Source organism: Corvus cornix, chromosome 6, assembly GCF_000738735.6.
Source record: "Corvus cornix cornix isolate S_Up_H32 chromosome 6, ASM73873v5, whole genome shotgun sequence".
In the NCBI taxonomy this organism is placed as follows: Eukaryota; Metazoa; Chordata; class Aves; order Passeriformes; family Corvidae; genus Corvus; species Corvus cornix.
Genome location: NC_046336.1, coordinates 14,410,069 through 14,424,290, shown reverse-complemented (window position 1 = coordinate 14,424,290; position 14,222 = coordinate 14,410,069). Strand labels below are relative to the sequence as shown.

The 14,222-nt window shown below is 52.6% G+C and overlaps 1 protein-coding gene across 1 annotated transcript; it reads left to right on the top strand.

The window, feature by feature from the left end:
- The first annotated feature begins 2,142 nt into the window (after positions 1-2,142).
- On the top strand, positions 2,143-13,525 carry CPN1 (carboxypeptidase N subunit 1). The gene is made up of 9 exons (XM_039553856.1): positions 2,143-2,509; positions 5,362-5,558; positions 6,229-6,384; positions 6,863-7,045; positions 8,521-8,632; positions 9,325-9,464; positions 9,754-9,853; positions 11,288-11,406; positions 13,251-13,525. Exons 1-9 carry the CDS (start codon positions 2,287-2,289, stop codon positions 13,380-13,382), a joined length of 1,362 nt encoding a protein of 453 aa, XP_039409790.1. The 5' UTR covers positions 2,143-2,286; the 3' UTR covers positions 13,383-13,525.
- The last annotated feature ends 697 nt before the right edge of the window (positions 13,526-14,222 follow it).

Genomic DNA, 14,222 nt, shown 5'->3' with positions numbered 1-14,222 from the left:
TGCCTAGCACTCTCTGGCTGCCAAGTAACACTGGGTAGTGCTGGAAACCTGCCCACGACTCTTTCACATGGCCTTCATTGCTGAAGGCTGGGGAGAGAGCAGCTCCAGGGGAACCCAGCAGCCCTGGGAGCAGAGATGTGAAGGAGATGAAGGCATTTCCCACTGCTGTGTGGGCTGCCAGCTTTGCAAAATACCACCAGACATGTCTTGCTGTAGAGACAAGAGCTGTCCTCCCATACCCATTCTCGCCATGGCACAGCTTCAGCTACTTTGCCTTGGTTTCTTGCATGTGCTGGGAGAAGCTATCACCTCCAGCACTGATTCTTGTTACCTGGCTACAGATGGGTGCAATGCCATTCCTGCTCCTGAACATGTGCTTTTTTCAGACTGGCTGACAAACAGGGATGTGGTGGGATGAAGCTTAACTAGGAGAAGGTATTAATATGGTTATTGCTATCTCTATATATGTATAGTATTTTTTTTTTCTGGTCATGTCTTCAAAAGGATATTTTTTCAAAAACAAGGGTAAGAGGCAACCGTGCAGATGGGGCAGAAGACCAAGAAGGCAAAGAATCAAGGAGAGAAAGGACCACTATGGTGGGGCTGAGGCAGAAGAAAGCTGGATATGGGAAAGTCTGAGTAAGCCAAGCCATGAGCAGGCAAGCCATGTGCCTTGCCCACCAGCATGTACTGTTTGCATCAGAGGCTATCAACAGCAGCTAGAGGCTATAAACAGGGACTTCCTGGTTTTACCACTGCTCTTCTTGGAAAACTGAGGTAGAAAGACAGCAGCCCAAGCAGTAATGCCATGCACTGGTGCCAGGCAGCACTGATAGAGAATGCTTTGCTGGGCGAAGCAACCCTTGACACAGAAATTAGAGCAATGCAGCACGGACCCACCTCAAGGTTGACGGGAAAGCAAATGTTTGGCATGGCACTGAGTATCCCGGGCAGCCCATTACTGATGGCCAGAGGAGCTCCTTTCTAGCATGGCCTGGGTAGCTCAGAATCACATGCTCCTGTTACCTAAGGGAGCTTTTCTCTTGGCCTGTCCAGCCATGATGGTAAATTTTTCAGCTGTTTGTGCTCATGTTTGGGCTCTGTGTCAGGGTTGTCCTAGTAAATACCTCTGTCAGAGCCACTAGGCTCCTGGAGTCTTAGCCTCATGGGGCAAGGCTGCAAAGCAAGGCTGCCTTTGGCAGCGGGCAGAGAGCAGGGACCATGAGGTGTCTGCTGCCCACTGGGATAAGGGTGCCAGAGAGGTGGAGAGGAACCAGCTTCCCCCATGTCCAAGAAACAGTTTGCAACCCTTTGTTAGTAGATAGCAGGACATTTTAATTTGTCTTTACATAGTTAAGGGACCTCTTGCTGCCCAGTGCCCGTCAGAGCTCTTTCTCATGCCCGCTCCCAGAGCAGGGTAGGGTGATACCAGACTTCCGAGCGGAGTTCTCAGTGATGGTCCCTGCTGGGCAGACAACTCCCGCATCACGTCCCACGCTGCTCTGCCCTCCCCCTGCACCGTCCCAGCTCGGCGGTTTGGGCAGGCAGCTGTGGGGAGGGCGATGCGGTCCCTGCCTCTGTTTATCCCGGGAGCAAAGGGATCGCCGGGTGAGCCGGGCCGGGCAGAGAGGCCGACTGACCCGCGGAGCCTGCGGTGGTGTCTCTTCTGCTTCCCCAGGAGATGGGGCAGGAGAAGAGGCGCAGCGCGGAGCCGGGACCGGGCGCCGGGGAGGAGTGGTTGGGAACTGCCCGCGCCGGGCAGGCACGGGCCGGGCAGGGCTGCGGGAGTGGTGCGGGCAGCGAGGCCGCCCCATCCCCCTCGGCTCTTGCCCCACGAGAGGGCTCGGTGACGGGCAACCCCCCGCCCGCTGGCCCCCTTTCCTCTCCTTTCCCCCGCCCGCCGCTCCCCGTGCGCTTGGCAGCCTCGACGCCCTCCGCAGCCAGTTTTCCAGCCCTGCGCTTCTTCTGCGGTGACAGCCCGTGGCTGCGGGGGCCTGTTTGCTGTCCGGTTAATAAGTGAGCTGGAGCAGGGGGAAACTTCTCCGCCGGTGGAGAGCGGGCTCGCCGGCGGCCGGGCGGCCGGGCGGGGGGAGCATTCCTGCGCCGCGGGGCCCCGGCGCGCCCCGCTCCCGCCGCCCCCCGCCGCCCCCCGCCGCCCCCCGCCCGCAGGTGCAGGGGGCTGGCACTCGGCAGCTGGAAAGAGCTGGTTGGAGTTTGCACTTTAAGCTCCCGGCTGGGAGCGAGCCGGGGCTGGGAGCTGGTGCGGGCGCTCAGCGCCGCGGGAGGATGGCGCGGTGGCTGTGGCCCCTCGTGGGAGCCCTGCTCCTGCTCGAGGGGGCGGCCGCCCTCAGCTTCCTCCACCATCGCTACGAGGAGCTGGTGCAGGCCCTGTTCCGCGTGCAGAGCCAGTGCCCCTACGTCACCCGCATCTACAGCATCGGCCGCAGCGTCGAGGGCCGGCACCTCTACGTGCTGGAGTTCAGCGACTACCCCGGCATCCACGAGCCCCGTGAGTACGGGGGGGTGGGGACAGCGGCTCGGACAGGACGGGCTTCGTTGCCACGCTCCCTGCCACGCGGCAGTGTTGGGGCACTGGGTGGGGGCATGTCCCTTTCCAGGCAAGACTCCTGGCAATGCCCAGGTGCCAGGCAGCGCGGTCTCCGGCACGGACCCCGCAGCCAGCCCAGGGACGCGCACGCCCAGCCCGCACACATGCACCGTGCCATGCACTGTGCCTGCCTGAGCTGCAGCGTGGCCCAGGCGCGTACTTTGGACGGAGCTCTGAGTTTTCCACTCAAACTGATGCGAGAACGCAGGCGAGTCCATCCCAGCACCCCACCTGCACTACCACCCTCTCCCTGCCAAAACAGTGTTGTTCAGGCAAGGAGAGGCAGCACCCACCCTCTGCCCTGTGCTGCTGGGTAGTGACAAGAGAGAAAGTATTCGGCCGCTCCTCCCCCAGACGGCAAAGCCAGGAGGACAGCAAGCAGGGACCCCGGCAGAGAGGGCGCTGGGCTTCTACAGCCCTCCCAGCCCCGAGGGCTGTGCAGACCCAGTGACAGGCTGATCTCAGGGATCTCCACCTGCTGCCACGTGGCCCTGTGGAACATTGGCAGCAGTGGCCCCTAGAGCTGCTGCCTGTGCAGCCTGGAGATGCTGCCGAGCCAGACCTTGCAGGCAGCCAGGAGACCCGGGGGTGCTGAGGAGAACAGCTGCCTCTCCAGGCTGGGGGGCTGCACACAAGGCTCCCTCACATCCCTGCCTTTTGTCCCTGAGCTGCAGATAAGGACAGAGCTCTCCCTACTTTCTGCAGGATCTTTTGCCTTTTCAAATCCTGGCTGATGTGGCTAAACGCAGGGGCTGACACGCGCAGGCAGCCTAGTCACATGGAAAACTGCCAGCAGGGCTGCAGGGGTGAGCAGAACCCGTGCCCCCCTCAGTGGAGCACCCCCACAAACCCCACAGCACCACCCCATGCCTGGCAGCACTGCACTGGGGGCATACTGTTCCGCTCTTGTGGCCCAGAGTATCATTTTCAGGGATGCCAGGAGGTGGGATGGGAGGCTTCCCACCTTGACTACCTCTGTGACAGCCCTATTCAGCACAGGGAAACCTGCATGGTTCTGAGGGCATATGGGGCACCTCCCCAGTGCATCAAGGGCTGATTCAAAGCATGGAGTGAGCAAAGGGCACTGGTAGTGCACCATCAGATTTTAGACTTGCAGAACCACATGAAAGCAGCTGGAAAGGCTGTAGGAGATGGCTCAAATCTCCCCTGCCCCAGGCTGGCAGCATGGACCTGTGGCCCTGCTTGTAGCATGGGCCACTGTCAGGCTGGCACTTTCAGCTTGTAGCACAAAGAATTTGGGAAACTCTGGATTTCCCTGAAGGACATGAAAAGTAACTCTGAAAAGCAAGCTCAAATGGGCTTACATGCAGTAATTAGAGCTTGTGTGGCCATGTACATAAAGTTTAGGAGTTTGCATACTGAAAAAGGCTGACAAATCCTGCTGCAGACTCGAACAAAGCAAAGAATCCCTGCTGAAGCCTTATTTTTTTTAAAGGCTGCACAAATGCCCAGGATTTTTCTGTGTTTTTAATAACTGAATTATCTAACTAAATCAGTTCTCATCTCCCTGAAATCTAACAAAATCAAAATATGTTACCCACCTCTGGTGTCTTGAACCGAGACACAGCAATCAAAAGACATGGAAAAGCAAAATCTTTAGCTAAAATTAGAGATTTTTTTTTTTTTTTTTTTAATGCAGCAAGGGCACAGGGGCTTTTGCAAGCAGCAGCTCACAATCTGGAATGTGATGCCTTTTACCCCAGGGATCCTGATGGACATCATACCTGGCAGCAGGGCTGCATGCTGCCACTGCGAGTCTGATCCCCTGATCCCTGCTGGTGGCCAGAAAGCTCGCAGCGCAATGGGAGTCTCCAGATCTGGCAAGCCAACATTTGTAACAACCCCCTTTTTTTCCTGACTCTTTCATGTGACAGTCAGGCTCCCTTTTTAACTGAATTCCCCTGTTGTCTTTCGTTCTACCAATGCTGGCTCCAGCCTGCAATGTGACATTTTATTTTCCCACAAGTAACTGCTTTAAAAGGCCCTCTGGGAAAGTGCAACCTGTCCCTCATGTGTCCTGCCTCTCCTTCAGCAAAGCAGCAAGTCCTGTTCCAGGCACTGTCTGCCTGTGGTCTCCAAGTATGTATTTTGAGACCTTATTTTAGAAAAGTCAGTGGTAAGAGACCTTTTTGGTCATACTGGAGCTGCCTGAGGGACAGTTTGATCCATATTCAGCTCAGCTGCTGAGGGTTTCTCCAGGCTCTTTTCCCTTGAGGGTGTGGAGGGCTTTAACCTTGACCTTGGAGGCAGGTAAAGGGGAAGGAGAGGTGCAGAGCCAGGAATGTGCCATGCTGGTGAGAGGCACTGAGAGCAAATGTAGAAGAGCAGAGCTGGGAGAAAAGGCCTGTCCCCTCCACTGCCACCCACCACAGAGCTGTGAGGCCCTGGAAGCCTGGGGCAATCCTGCCAGTGCTCCCTGGTCCTTTTGTGCTGCCTTTCACCAACCCAAGACCAAACCCCCTGCAAATACTCCTCTTGTGTGCTCCAAAGGCCCAAAGCAACCTGGAGGAGAGTCTGAGCTGCTTCCAGGGTGCTGTGGCAAAATGGAGCGGAGCCCATATGAGAACTGTACCACTCTCCCTCACTGAGGTTTGCATTTTTCAAGGGAAAGGGTCATTTTATACCATTTATTGGGTGTCCCTTGGACTTGGCTGGGGTTCCCTGTGGTAGGAATTTGCTCCTTCCCCCTGTCCCGGCCCTGGCTGACAGTGTCACTCTCTTGCTCTCTCCAGTGGAGCCAGAGTTCAAGTATGTTGGGAACATGCATGGGAACGAGGTGCTGGGCCGTGAGCTGCTGCTGCAGCTCTCTGAGTTCCTGTGCGAGGAGTACCGCCGGGGCAACGAGCGGATCACGCGCCTCATCCATGACACGCGCATCCACATCATGCCCTCCATGAATCCCGACGGGTACGAAGTGGCTGCCAAGCAGGTACCAGGCAGTGATCGCCTCCCCCAGATGGGTAGGGGCAGAAAGCCCTTAAAATCCCTTTGGGATCCTCCTCATTGCAGCTAGGAGGAGGCGGAATCCTTGCTCTTCATGCCCTGCCAAATTTGTCCCCTTCAACTGGTGTCGCTGCTTCTCACCTCCCTTCCAAGGGCTCCTGCTGTGCGTCCTGCCACAGGTGACCTTGGCAGCTGATGGAGGAGACTTCCTATACCTGTCTTACCCTCCTTAGAAGTTATTTGTCACAGGAGGGTCACTGCAAATCCCCTGCCCTAGACCAGGAAAGTGACAGTTGAATGCCACTGTCATAAGCAGGCAGGGACATGAGAGATGGGGGAGAAATAAGCCCCCTAGTCCTCCCCCCAAATAATAACCCATTTCTTTGTGCTGCTAGAGTTCAGGGAGATATATGTGGCTCTTTCAGCTAAAGCAAATTTTTTATTTGTCTTGTGGCTTACTCTATCACCCTGGAAAATGAAGATATTGTTATTGATTTTCCCTGTCAGTACCAATACTCTTTATTGTCCTGCCAGCAATAACACGTTGTGACTCAAAGGCACTGAAGTGCTGTTACAGTGGCCAGTCTCTACTTCTCTGACACCCAGCCCGACTGCACCCACCCTGTACTCACCCGTGATACACCTTTGCCCCGCAGGGCCCAGACAGCAATGGGTACTTGACAGGGAGGAACAATGCCAATGGAGTGGACTTGAACCGCAACTTCCCTGACCTCAACACACTCATGTACTACAGCAGGGAAATCAGCGGGCCAAATCACCACATCCCACTGCCTGACAACTGGAAGAGCCAGGTACCAGTCTGGGCTGCCATGAGGGTTACAGCATCCTCTTAGTGTGTCTCAGCACGCAAGCAAATACACCGTCCTTTGGCTTGCACAGTTCTTGTCTCCTTCTCTGAGCCTTCTGCCTGCAGAGCAGTGATGCAGTTCTGGTCCCATATCACAGCTTGCACCTCTGCCAGGAGAGGCTGATATCACAGCTGGCTTGGGGAAGCAGGTTGCAATGCACAGGGCAGAGGAGGTGGCATATGCTGGCTAACATCTGTGCCTCAAGTTTTGGGGTTGTGCTGGGGGAGCCTGCAGCAAGGTATGCACAGGAGGAGCCTGCTTTGTGTATCAGAGCAGTCGGTGGAGAACAAAGGAAGCTGCAAGAGCTGCAGCAGACACTTTGCAGGATAGGGCCTGACACACCACAGCCTGGCATGGAGCAGCAGCTGGCACACAGGTGACTGAGCTCTTCTCCCTGTCTCCTGCTCTCTTCTCCTTACAGGTGGAGCCAGAGACATTGGCTGTGATCCAGTGGATCAGCAGCTACAACTTTGTGCTCTCGGCCAATCTGCACGGTGGAGCAGTGGTGGCAAATTACCCCTATGACAAGTCCCAGGATCAGCGGTTCAGGAGCCACCGGCGCACAGTCAACACACCTACCCCTGATGATAAGTTGTTTCAGAAGGTGAGCACAGCCACACTGTGTGAGGACATTCCCTGGCAGGGTGCAGAGTGAGAGCTGGATGGGAGCTCTGGTCACTGCGTCATGCAGGAGCTGAGCCAAGAAACGTGTTGGAAATAATCATTAGCAGACTACAGCATTTCTGCCAACCACTGGCTCAGGAGACAGGTCAAGGCAGTCCCACCCTGTGAGCCAGTCCCACCACAAGGACAGGCCAGTCTTAACCCTCAGGGTCCCCCTCCTTATCCATGCTGTGCTTAGGTTCCCCATAACCCAAATACCACTGGTATCCTCAATAACAACTTGCTCTTCTAAAGCTGGGAGCTGCACCCAGCTTTGCCAAACCATCTTAGCATGCACAGGGTTTTTTTCCTAGAGAGGTGGCTGGGGGCTTGCTGAGACCAGGATAAGGGAGGTGGGTGCCCAGCAGGGGCTTGTGGATGGTGAAGAACAAGAACTACAACAAACAGCAACAGCTCCAGGAGCATAAGCAGACATCAGGGAAAGCATCAGTCTGTGTTGTTGATCCCGTAAGTGCTAGCTGAAGCTTGTGGTTTTTCTTCATTATCCCAGAAAACAATGCCTTCAGTCACTGCTTCCATTAGGAAATACCCAGCAGAAGAAAAAAGTAAGTCTGCATCAGAACAGTTAATGAGAAAAATAAGTCCAAGCTGGAGTTCAGCCCTCTCTGGAAGCAGAATCTGCAGGGGCTTGTCAGGACCTCCTGGGATCATGGCTGCGCTCAGACCCAGATGTAAAGAGGCTGCAGTCTGGGGCGTAGGCTGATGATACCCACATGGCCTCAGGACTCAGAAATGTAGAGAAGTAACTGTTTTCCTGCTGACAGAATGGTATTACACTGGAATCTGAACCATAATACAAGGATATAGAGTTTGCGTTAGAAAATGCAAATGCTAGTCTCTCTTAAACTGTGTCTTACGCAAAGGACTGGCTTTGGATGCAGCAGCCCAGTTTTAGCCCTGCCTTCATGTCTAAAAATAAGCAGTAATCTTAATAAGGGCAACAAACAAATGGTTGCTAGAACCAGAAGTTGCCCAAACTCTTTCCTAATCCAAATTCCCCTGATACGTATCTGGTATTTGCCGGGACTGATACTGGTTAGTTTTCTTCACATATCTTTTCCCCCTTTTAGTGCCATTTGCTGTGTGGGGCATAGGTCCAGTGCCCTCTGCTCCCCCTCTTCTCAGCACAAGCAGGGCAGAAGCCACTTGTGCCATCAACCAGCTTCCAGCTTGCCAGATTACTGCTCTTCCTCCTCCATCTTTATCTGCCTACATCTTGTAGACGTCCTGGGCACCTCGCGTTGTATTTTGTGGCAGTAAAATGCAGGAACTGTCTCCTGTCTGACTTCCCTCCCATGCTCCTCAGCAAAGGAGGGAGCATGTTTTGTCCAGAGCCAGGCAGGCTCTCCAGCCATGTGGGGCGGGCACAGTGACCACTGGCTGCTCTCCCTCTAGCTGGCCAAGACCTACTCGTACGCCCACAGCTGGATGCACCGGGGCTGGAACTGCGGGGACTACTTTGCTGATGGCATCACGAATGGGGCATCCTGGTACTCACTCAGCAAAGGTAAGGGCTGGGCAGGTGAGCACCCCCCACAGCAAAAAGATGTGAAGGGGTAGACAAGAAACCTCAGGACAGGATGGTTTGGGGAAGGACTGTGGCAATAGGACTGTGCCCATTACTAGACACCATTCTGGTGTTTGTATGTCAGACCAAGAAATGTCTTGGGAGTACTTGAAATGGCTTGAGAAAGAGCCACAGAAATAGCCAAGAGACCTTCACCCAGTGTGCGGCTAGAAAAAGGAAGCATTAATCTATTAGTGTATTTGAAAATCCTACAGTGTAGTTCCATCAAAACCCAAAACTGTGACCAAAGGGAAGGCAGCTTCTGGTTCCTGAAAAATCTGATTTAAAAAGGCACAATGAGGAATCTGAAAAGTCAGCACATAAGACTAGAAAAAAGATTGAAAAGGAACTGGAAAAGATATATAGGCCCCTGTGGTACCCAGCCTCCCTGGGCTTCTGAAGGCAGGTTGGCGAATAATCCAGCTGAAAGAGAGAGTTGGGCAGCCACAAGGGCCGGGCTGCATGGGTGGAGAAGGCTCTAGTTGCACTGTCATGCAGGGAGGAGGCTGTGCCTGTGGTGCAGAGAAGGACAGTGAGGATGGTTCTGGTCAAAGAAAGATGGGCCAGGATGACTGGGACATAGGAATAGGAAGGGAGCCCTGCCCCGGCCATAGGTTATTCTTCTCTTTCAGGCATGCAGGACTTCAATTACCTCTACACCAACTGCTTTGAAATCACCCTGGAGCTGAGCTGCAATAAATTTCCCCCTGAGGAGGACCTGGAGCGGCAGTGGATGGCCAACCGGGAAGCCCTTGTTGCTTTCATTGAAGAGGTAAAGGGGCAGTCCTGAGACTTACACCCTTCTCCTGCAGATCCCCATGGGCCCTGGTGGTAGGGCACCAGTAGGTACCAGGGGTGGAAGGGAGTTGGTTATGGGGTGCTCTTCTTGGCGGCTTCCTTTGGGGAAGCTGTTGTGTCCTAGACTGGCTCTGCTGGGGATAACCTGGATCACCAAGGGTACAGGAAAAGGTGGGGGTGTCCCCAGAGCTTTGTCTTGCTCGGCAATTCCCTCTTGGGCAAAGGAGGGGCCTTGACCCATCAGTCTGTCTCCCTCCCTGCAGGTTCACCAGGGCATCAAAGGGATGGTGTCAGATGAGAACAACAACGGCATTGCAGGAGCAGTGATTTCTGTCCGAGGAATCAGCCATGACATCACCTCTGGTGGGTTGTCAATCCCCTTACATGTCTGGGTATGTGGGTGAAGGTTAGCAGGCACGGCTATAATATGCGAGGCCAGCATGGTTTGTTTCCCAAAGACACTAGCTGGGAGAAATATGCCTTATCCTTGTCCTTCACCAGGGAGGGCTTAGGAAAGCCTAGGAACAACAGAGGCAAGAACTGGAATGCAAATGTTATTGTAAAGGACTTCAGAAACTCAGCTCCTATTTTATCTGTGAGGGACAATTGAGGGGATAATCTACTCAAGCCTGTAAGTATCTGCAAAGAGCTGAAACAGAAGACAGCAAAGAACAAAAAGAAAGAATAAGATGAAGGACTGAAAGTTTACACCAGACAAGTCTAGACTGAGAATGAAGTGCCACTTTACTTTATCCAAGTTGTGTTTGTTTCTCCCTTGCTGGCCAGTTTTAACCTCCTTCCATGAACACCCTCCTCCAAGCAGACTGAACATTACAGACTGCCTGCAGAAAATAGTATTACATAGTGCAGCTCTTGAGAGGTCACATTATGGAATCATCAAAGCTCCTCCTGGCTATAGGTTTGTGACTCAGTAACACTAATATTTGGCACTTAATTATGCCAACTTGCATAGGAAAGGGGACTATGGAAGAAATTGCAGAAGAGCTGGCTGCCAAGGGCCCTCTGAAGTCTCCTGTCCAGCCTGGAGCAAGATTGTCCCCAACATTGGCTCTGATCAGCCACTGCTCCCACCAGCCAATTCTTACTGACCCCAAGGATGGATATTTCACAGCCTAACTGCTGTCTTGTGCCAGGGATCTACCACTTTCGTGGTAAAGCTGCGCTCCCAGATCCACCCTGAAGCAATTTGCAATACCCATCGAGTTCCAGAGATGGGATTATACTCAGATTTCCAAAGTGATCTCTAATACGGTGTTACCTCACTGTTGGCCATCTCCTGTCCCTAAGCACACCAGTGCACAGTCTGTCAAAGTGCTTCTGGGGCTTTCTTATCCCTTATCAGGGAACAGCTGAGCTAATGAGCAACGAAAACCTGCTAACCCAAATGTGGCAAAATTGTGTATGGCAGCAATTAGATTGTGTTATGCATAAGGAGTCAGACTGGAGCTGTGATTGTCCTTAGGTCTGCTGTCATCTGACTGGTGAGTGCTCAGCTTTGTGCCTCCCTGCACAGGCACAGCCAATGCTGCTGTACAGTGCCCTTTCATGTGGCTTTTACTTGCAGACTGAGCTCTCCTCCGAGGCACTAATGAGACATCACTTGCAGTGTAACAATGTGAATCCAGCCTTGCGGTAGCCAGTAGATTTGGGAAAAACAATTCTGGGTTTTGAAGGCTACATATCCTAGAGGAAGTAACTCAGCCAGAACCACTGGAATGTCTTTTGTTTTGCTCCCTGAGCATCCTGAGTGCTTTTTCTTCCTACCTTGTGTTCCAGGTGATATGGGGGATTATTTCCGGCTGCTGCTGCCTGGCACTTACACTGTCACAGCCTCTGCAGAGGGGTACCAGCCCCTGACGGTGACAGCAACAGTGGGCCCAGCTGCACCTTCATTGGTGAGTCAGGCTGCATAGTCACAAGGGTTTCTCAAAATATCTTCACCCCAGGGAGAAAGAAATGCGGTGGGGGATGTCTAGTGAGCAGCAGAGATAGGAGATGGGATGTAGAGCATTTCCAGTGGCTATAGGTTACCTGTTTTGGCAGACAAGGCTCCACACGGCTCATAGCGGGGGAACAGAGTGAAGACAATGCCATGTGCCTTTCCTTACTGAGGCCTTGCAGCTGCACTGGGCTGCCATGCCAGCTCCTGTATCCTTCTGCCTCTTGGCCATGGGGAGAGCTCCTGGCTGGCTGGGACTGCCACTCTTTAGCTCTCCCTTCATCCTCTTCACTCTCCAGGATGAGATGATGTGGAGATAGCATCTGTTCCCTGAGGTTCAGTTAGCCCCCCAGCTTTGTGGGTTTCAGCACTCTGCTATCATCTGCATTCTGCCTGGGACCAAACATGTTATCAAACTCATAGCAAGAGGCTGAAGTCTGCCTTTCTTTTTGCTGAGAGCACCGAAGACAAATGGGAACTGAGTGCCAGCAAAGAACAGCCAAGCACCTTCAGGAAATGAAATGCTCTTGACACTGGTGTGTCTCCTACAGTGTCTTTCTGAGGGCTGGCTGGACAACTAGAAATTGGTTGTAAAAACAGTGGGTGGTAATTCCTGCCCCTGCTGTTGCCTTGTGAACATGGTGGAACCATAGATGTAGGCTCCTCAGAGGACCAGCAGAACCCCCCATCTGTGGCATCCTGGCACATCATTTTCTTCACTGTATGTTCACTGGTCAGGCTCTGCTGTAAATACACTGTGGTTGTTCTCCCACCCTCCATCCCTTCATCCCACTCTGCCCAGCCTCTGAAGTTCTTCCAGAGCTGCCCTCTTCTCAGGATTAGAAACCTTCTAATTTTCGTACTAAATTTATTTATGGTCAGTTTATGCCTATTTGTTCTTATGCCAATGTTGTGTTTTAAATAGCTCCTCTTCTTCCCTGGTATTTATTCCCTGGTGTATTTATAGGGAGCTGTCAAGCCCAGTCCTTTGTTTTGCTAGGTTAAGCACCCAGCTCTTTGGGTTTCCTTTTTAGAACAGATTTTCTTTTTACTGTGTTACTGTAGAAGACTAGTTTGTTCCCTGATGGTCTGATTTTTGTGTATCTCCTCTCACAGCAGCCCTCCTGTTCCCATTTCTGCAACACCTCCCATACCCACTGTTTACCCCATCCCTCCCACAAGAAGCCCATACATCCCCATTCCAGTTTCACCTTTCTGTATGGCCTCCCCATTCCCCATTTAGCTGATGCTGTGTTTTGCACACTCTCTGTCCCCTTCTCCCTCTTTTACCTGCTTGCGTGGCGGTAGCGGATGGAGGTTTCTTTCCTGGATTTTTTTTGCCTGGATCCACTGGAAGCACTGATTGCTGAAAGGCAGATTAAGCTAACAAGATGCAGTTGAAAAAGAACTGTCTGTCCTAAACCATCCTGTGTATTAAATATTCACAGAGACGCAAAGCAGTGCTATGTCTCTACTCTGGTGAGAAAAGGAGAAGAAAGAACATAGCTCAGTCCCTTGCTTTTCACAGGTCCTCTTCCAAACCACCCTAGGACATCACATTGCCACAGGAGCAACTCTCTGAACTACAAGAAACATAGTTCATTGACAGTACATTTTCCACAGGAGGAAAGAAGTTTACAGCTGCTTTAAGAACTGAGTTCCCTTAACAACGGTTGAGACCCCTTATTGTTTGACTTGGCCCCAGAGTCAGCTTCTAAGGCAAGCAGCAGAGGCAGGTCCCGCAGACCCCTGAGCCAGCAGAGCACGCACACAGTGCAATTATCTTTGTTCTTTCTCCAGGTGCATTTCCAGCTCAAACAAGAAGTGGTGAGGAAGCCTATGGAGCGTAAAGCCTCAGGCACACGTATGAACAACAAAGCCCTGCAGAAGAAGGTTGTGCCAAGAGCCACCCGCCGGGGGACCCAAAGATGAGGACAACTCATTTGGCTGAGAGCTGGGGAAGCCGTTTACATGAGGCCTGGCTGACGACTCCAGCCAGTGAACTTTCCAACAGTCCAGCATGAAACTAGCCCAAATTATTAGGTTATTAAACAAAGAAGTATTTAATCCCTGAACAAACTGTGAAGTCATTCACAACAGAATGTGCCTGGGCTACAGTCGCCTGGGCAGTGTGTCTGTGTGTGCTGAGTTCTTCTCCTGCACTTGCTCCATCTCAGAGAGCTCTGCTCCCTTTACTCCTGAACTGTTGCTACAGACCACATGAAATGCCACTGGTGCATACCAGGGATAATGAATCCAAGCCTTGGTGTATGCTGCACTCACAAACTGGGCACATGAACATTAGTTCTCTGGGTGCAAGTGCCATTCTTCTCCCTCAGGTAAGGACACTTGCTGCCTGCAGACCCCAAAGTTAGGGGAAGGTCAGTTTTAAAGCAGGCAGTGATGTGAGCAGCTCTGACCACATGCAGCACAGCTATTGCTGACTGGCAACTCTAGGAGGTGATGGTTCAAGGTCGTCTCCTGATCTTGATGTGCAGAGGGGACTTTCTAGTAGCTGGTTTGAATTATTTGTAGTCAGAGAGGCTGAAATTATACATGCTGGCAAAAGCCAAGTATCATCCTGTCTCCTTATGTCTTCAGACCCAAACCAGATGGCTTGCTGAGGGGTCTGCTCTGTCCAACCCAAACTATTATTCTGAACACAGAAGCAACTAGGTGAGGTCTGACAGCTGGTGATGAGTAGAAGTCCAAGCTAGGTTATTTGGATGTTCCTTTGACACAAATACCCTGAACCTTGGTCCCATCAATATG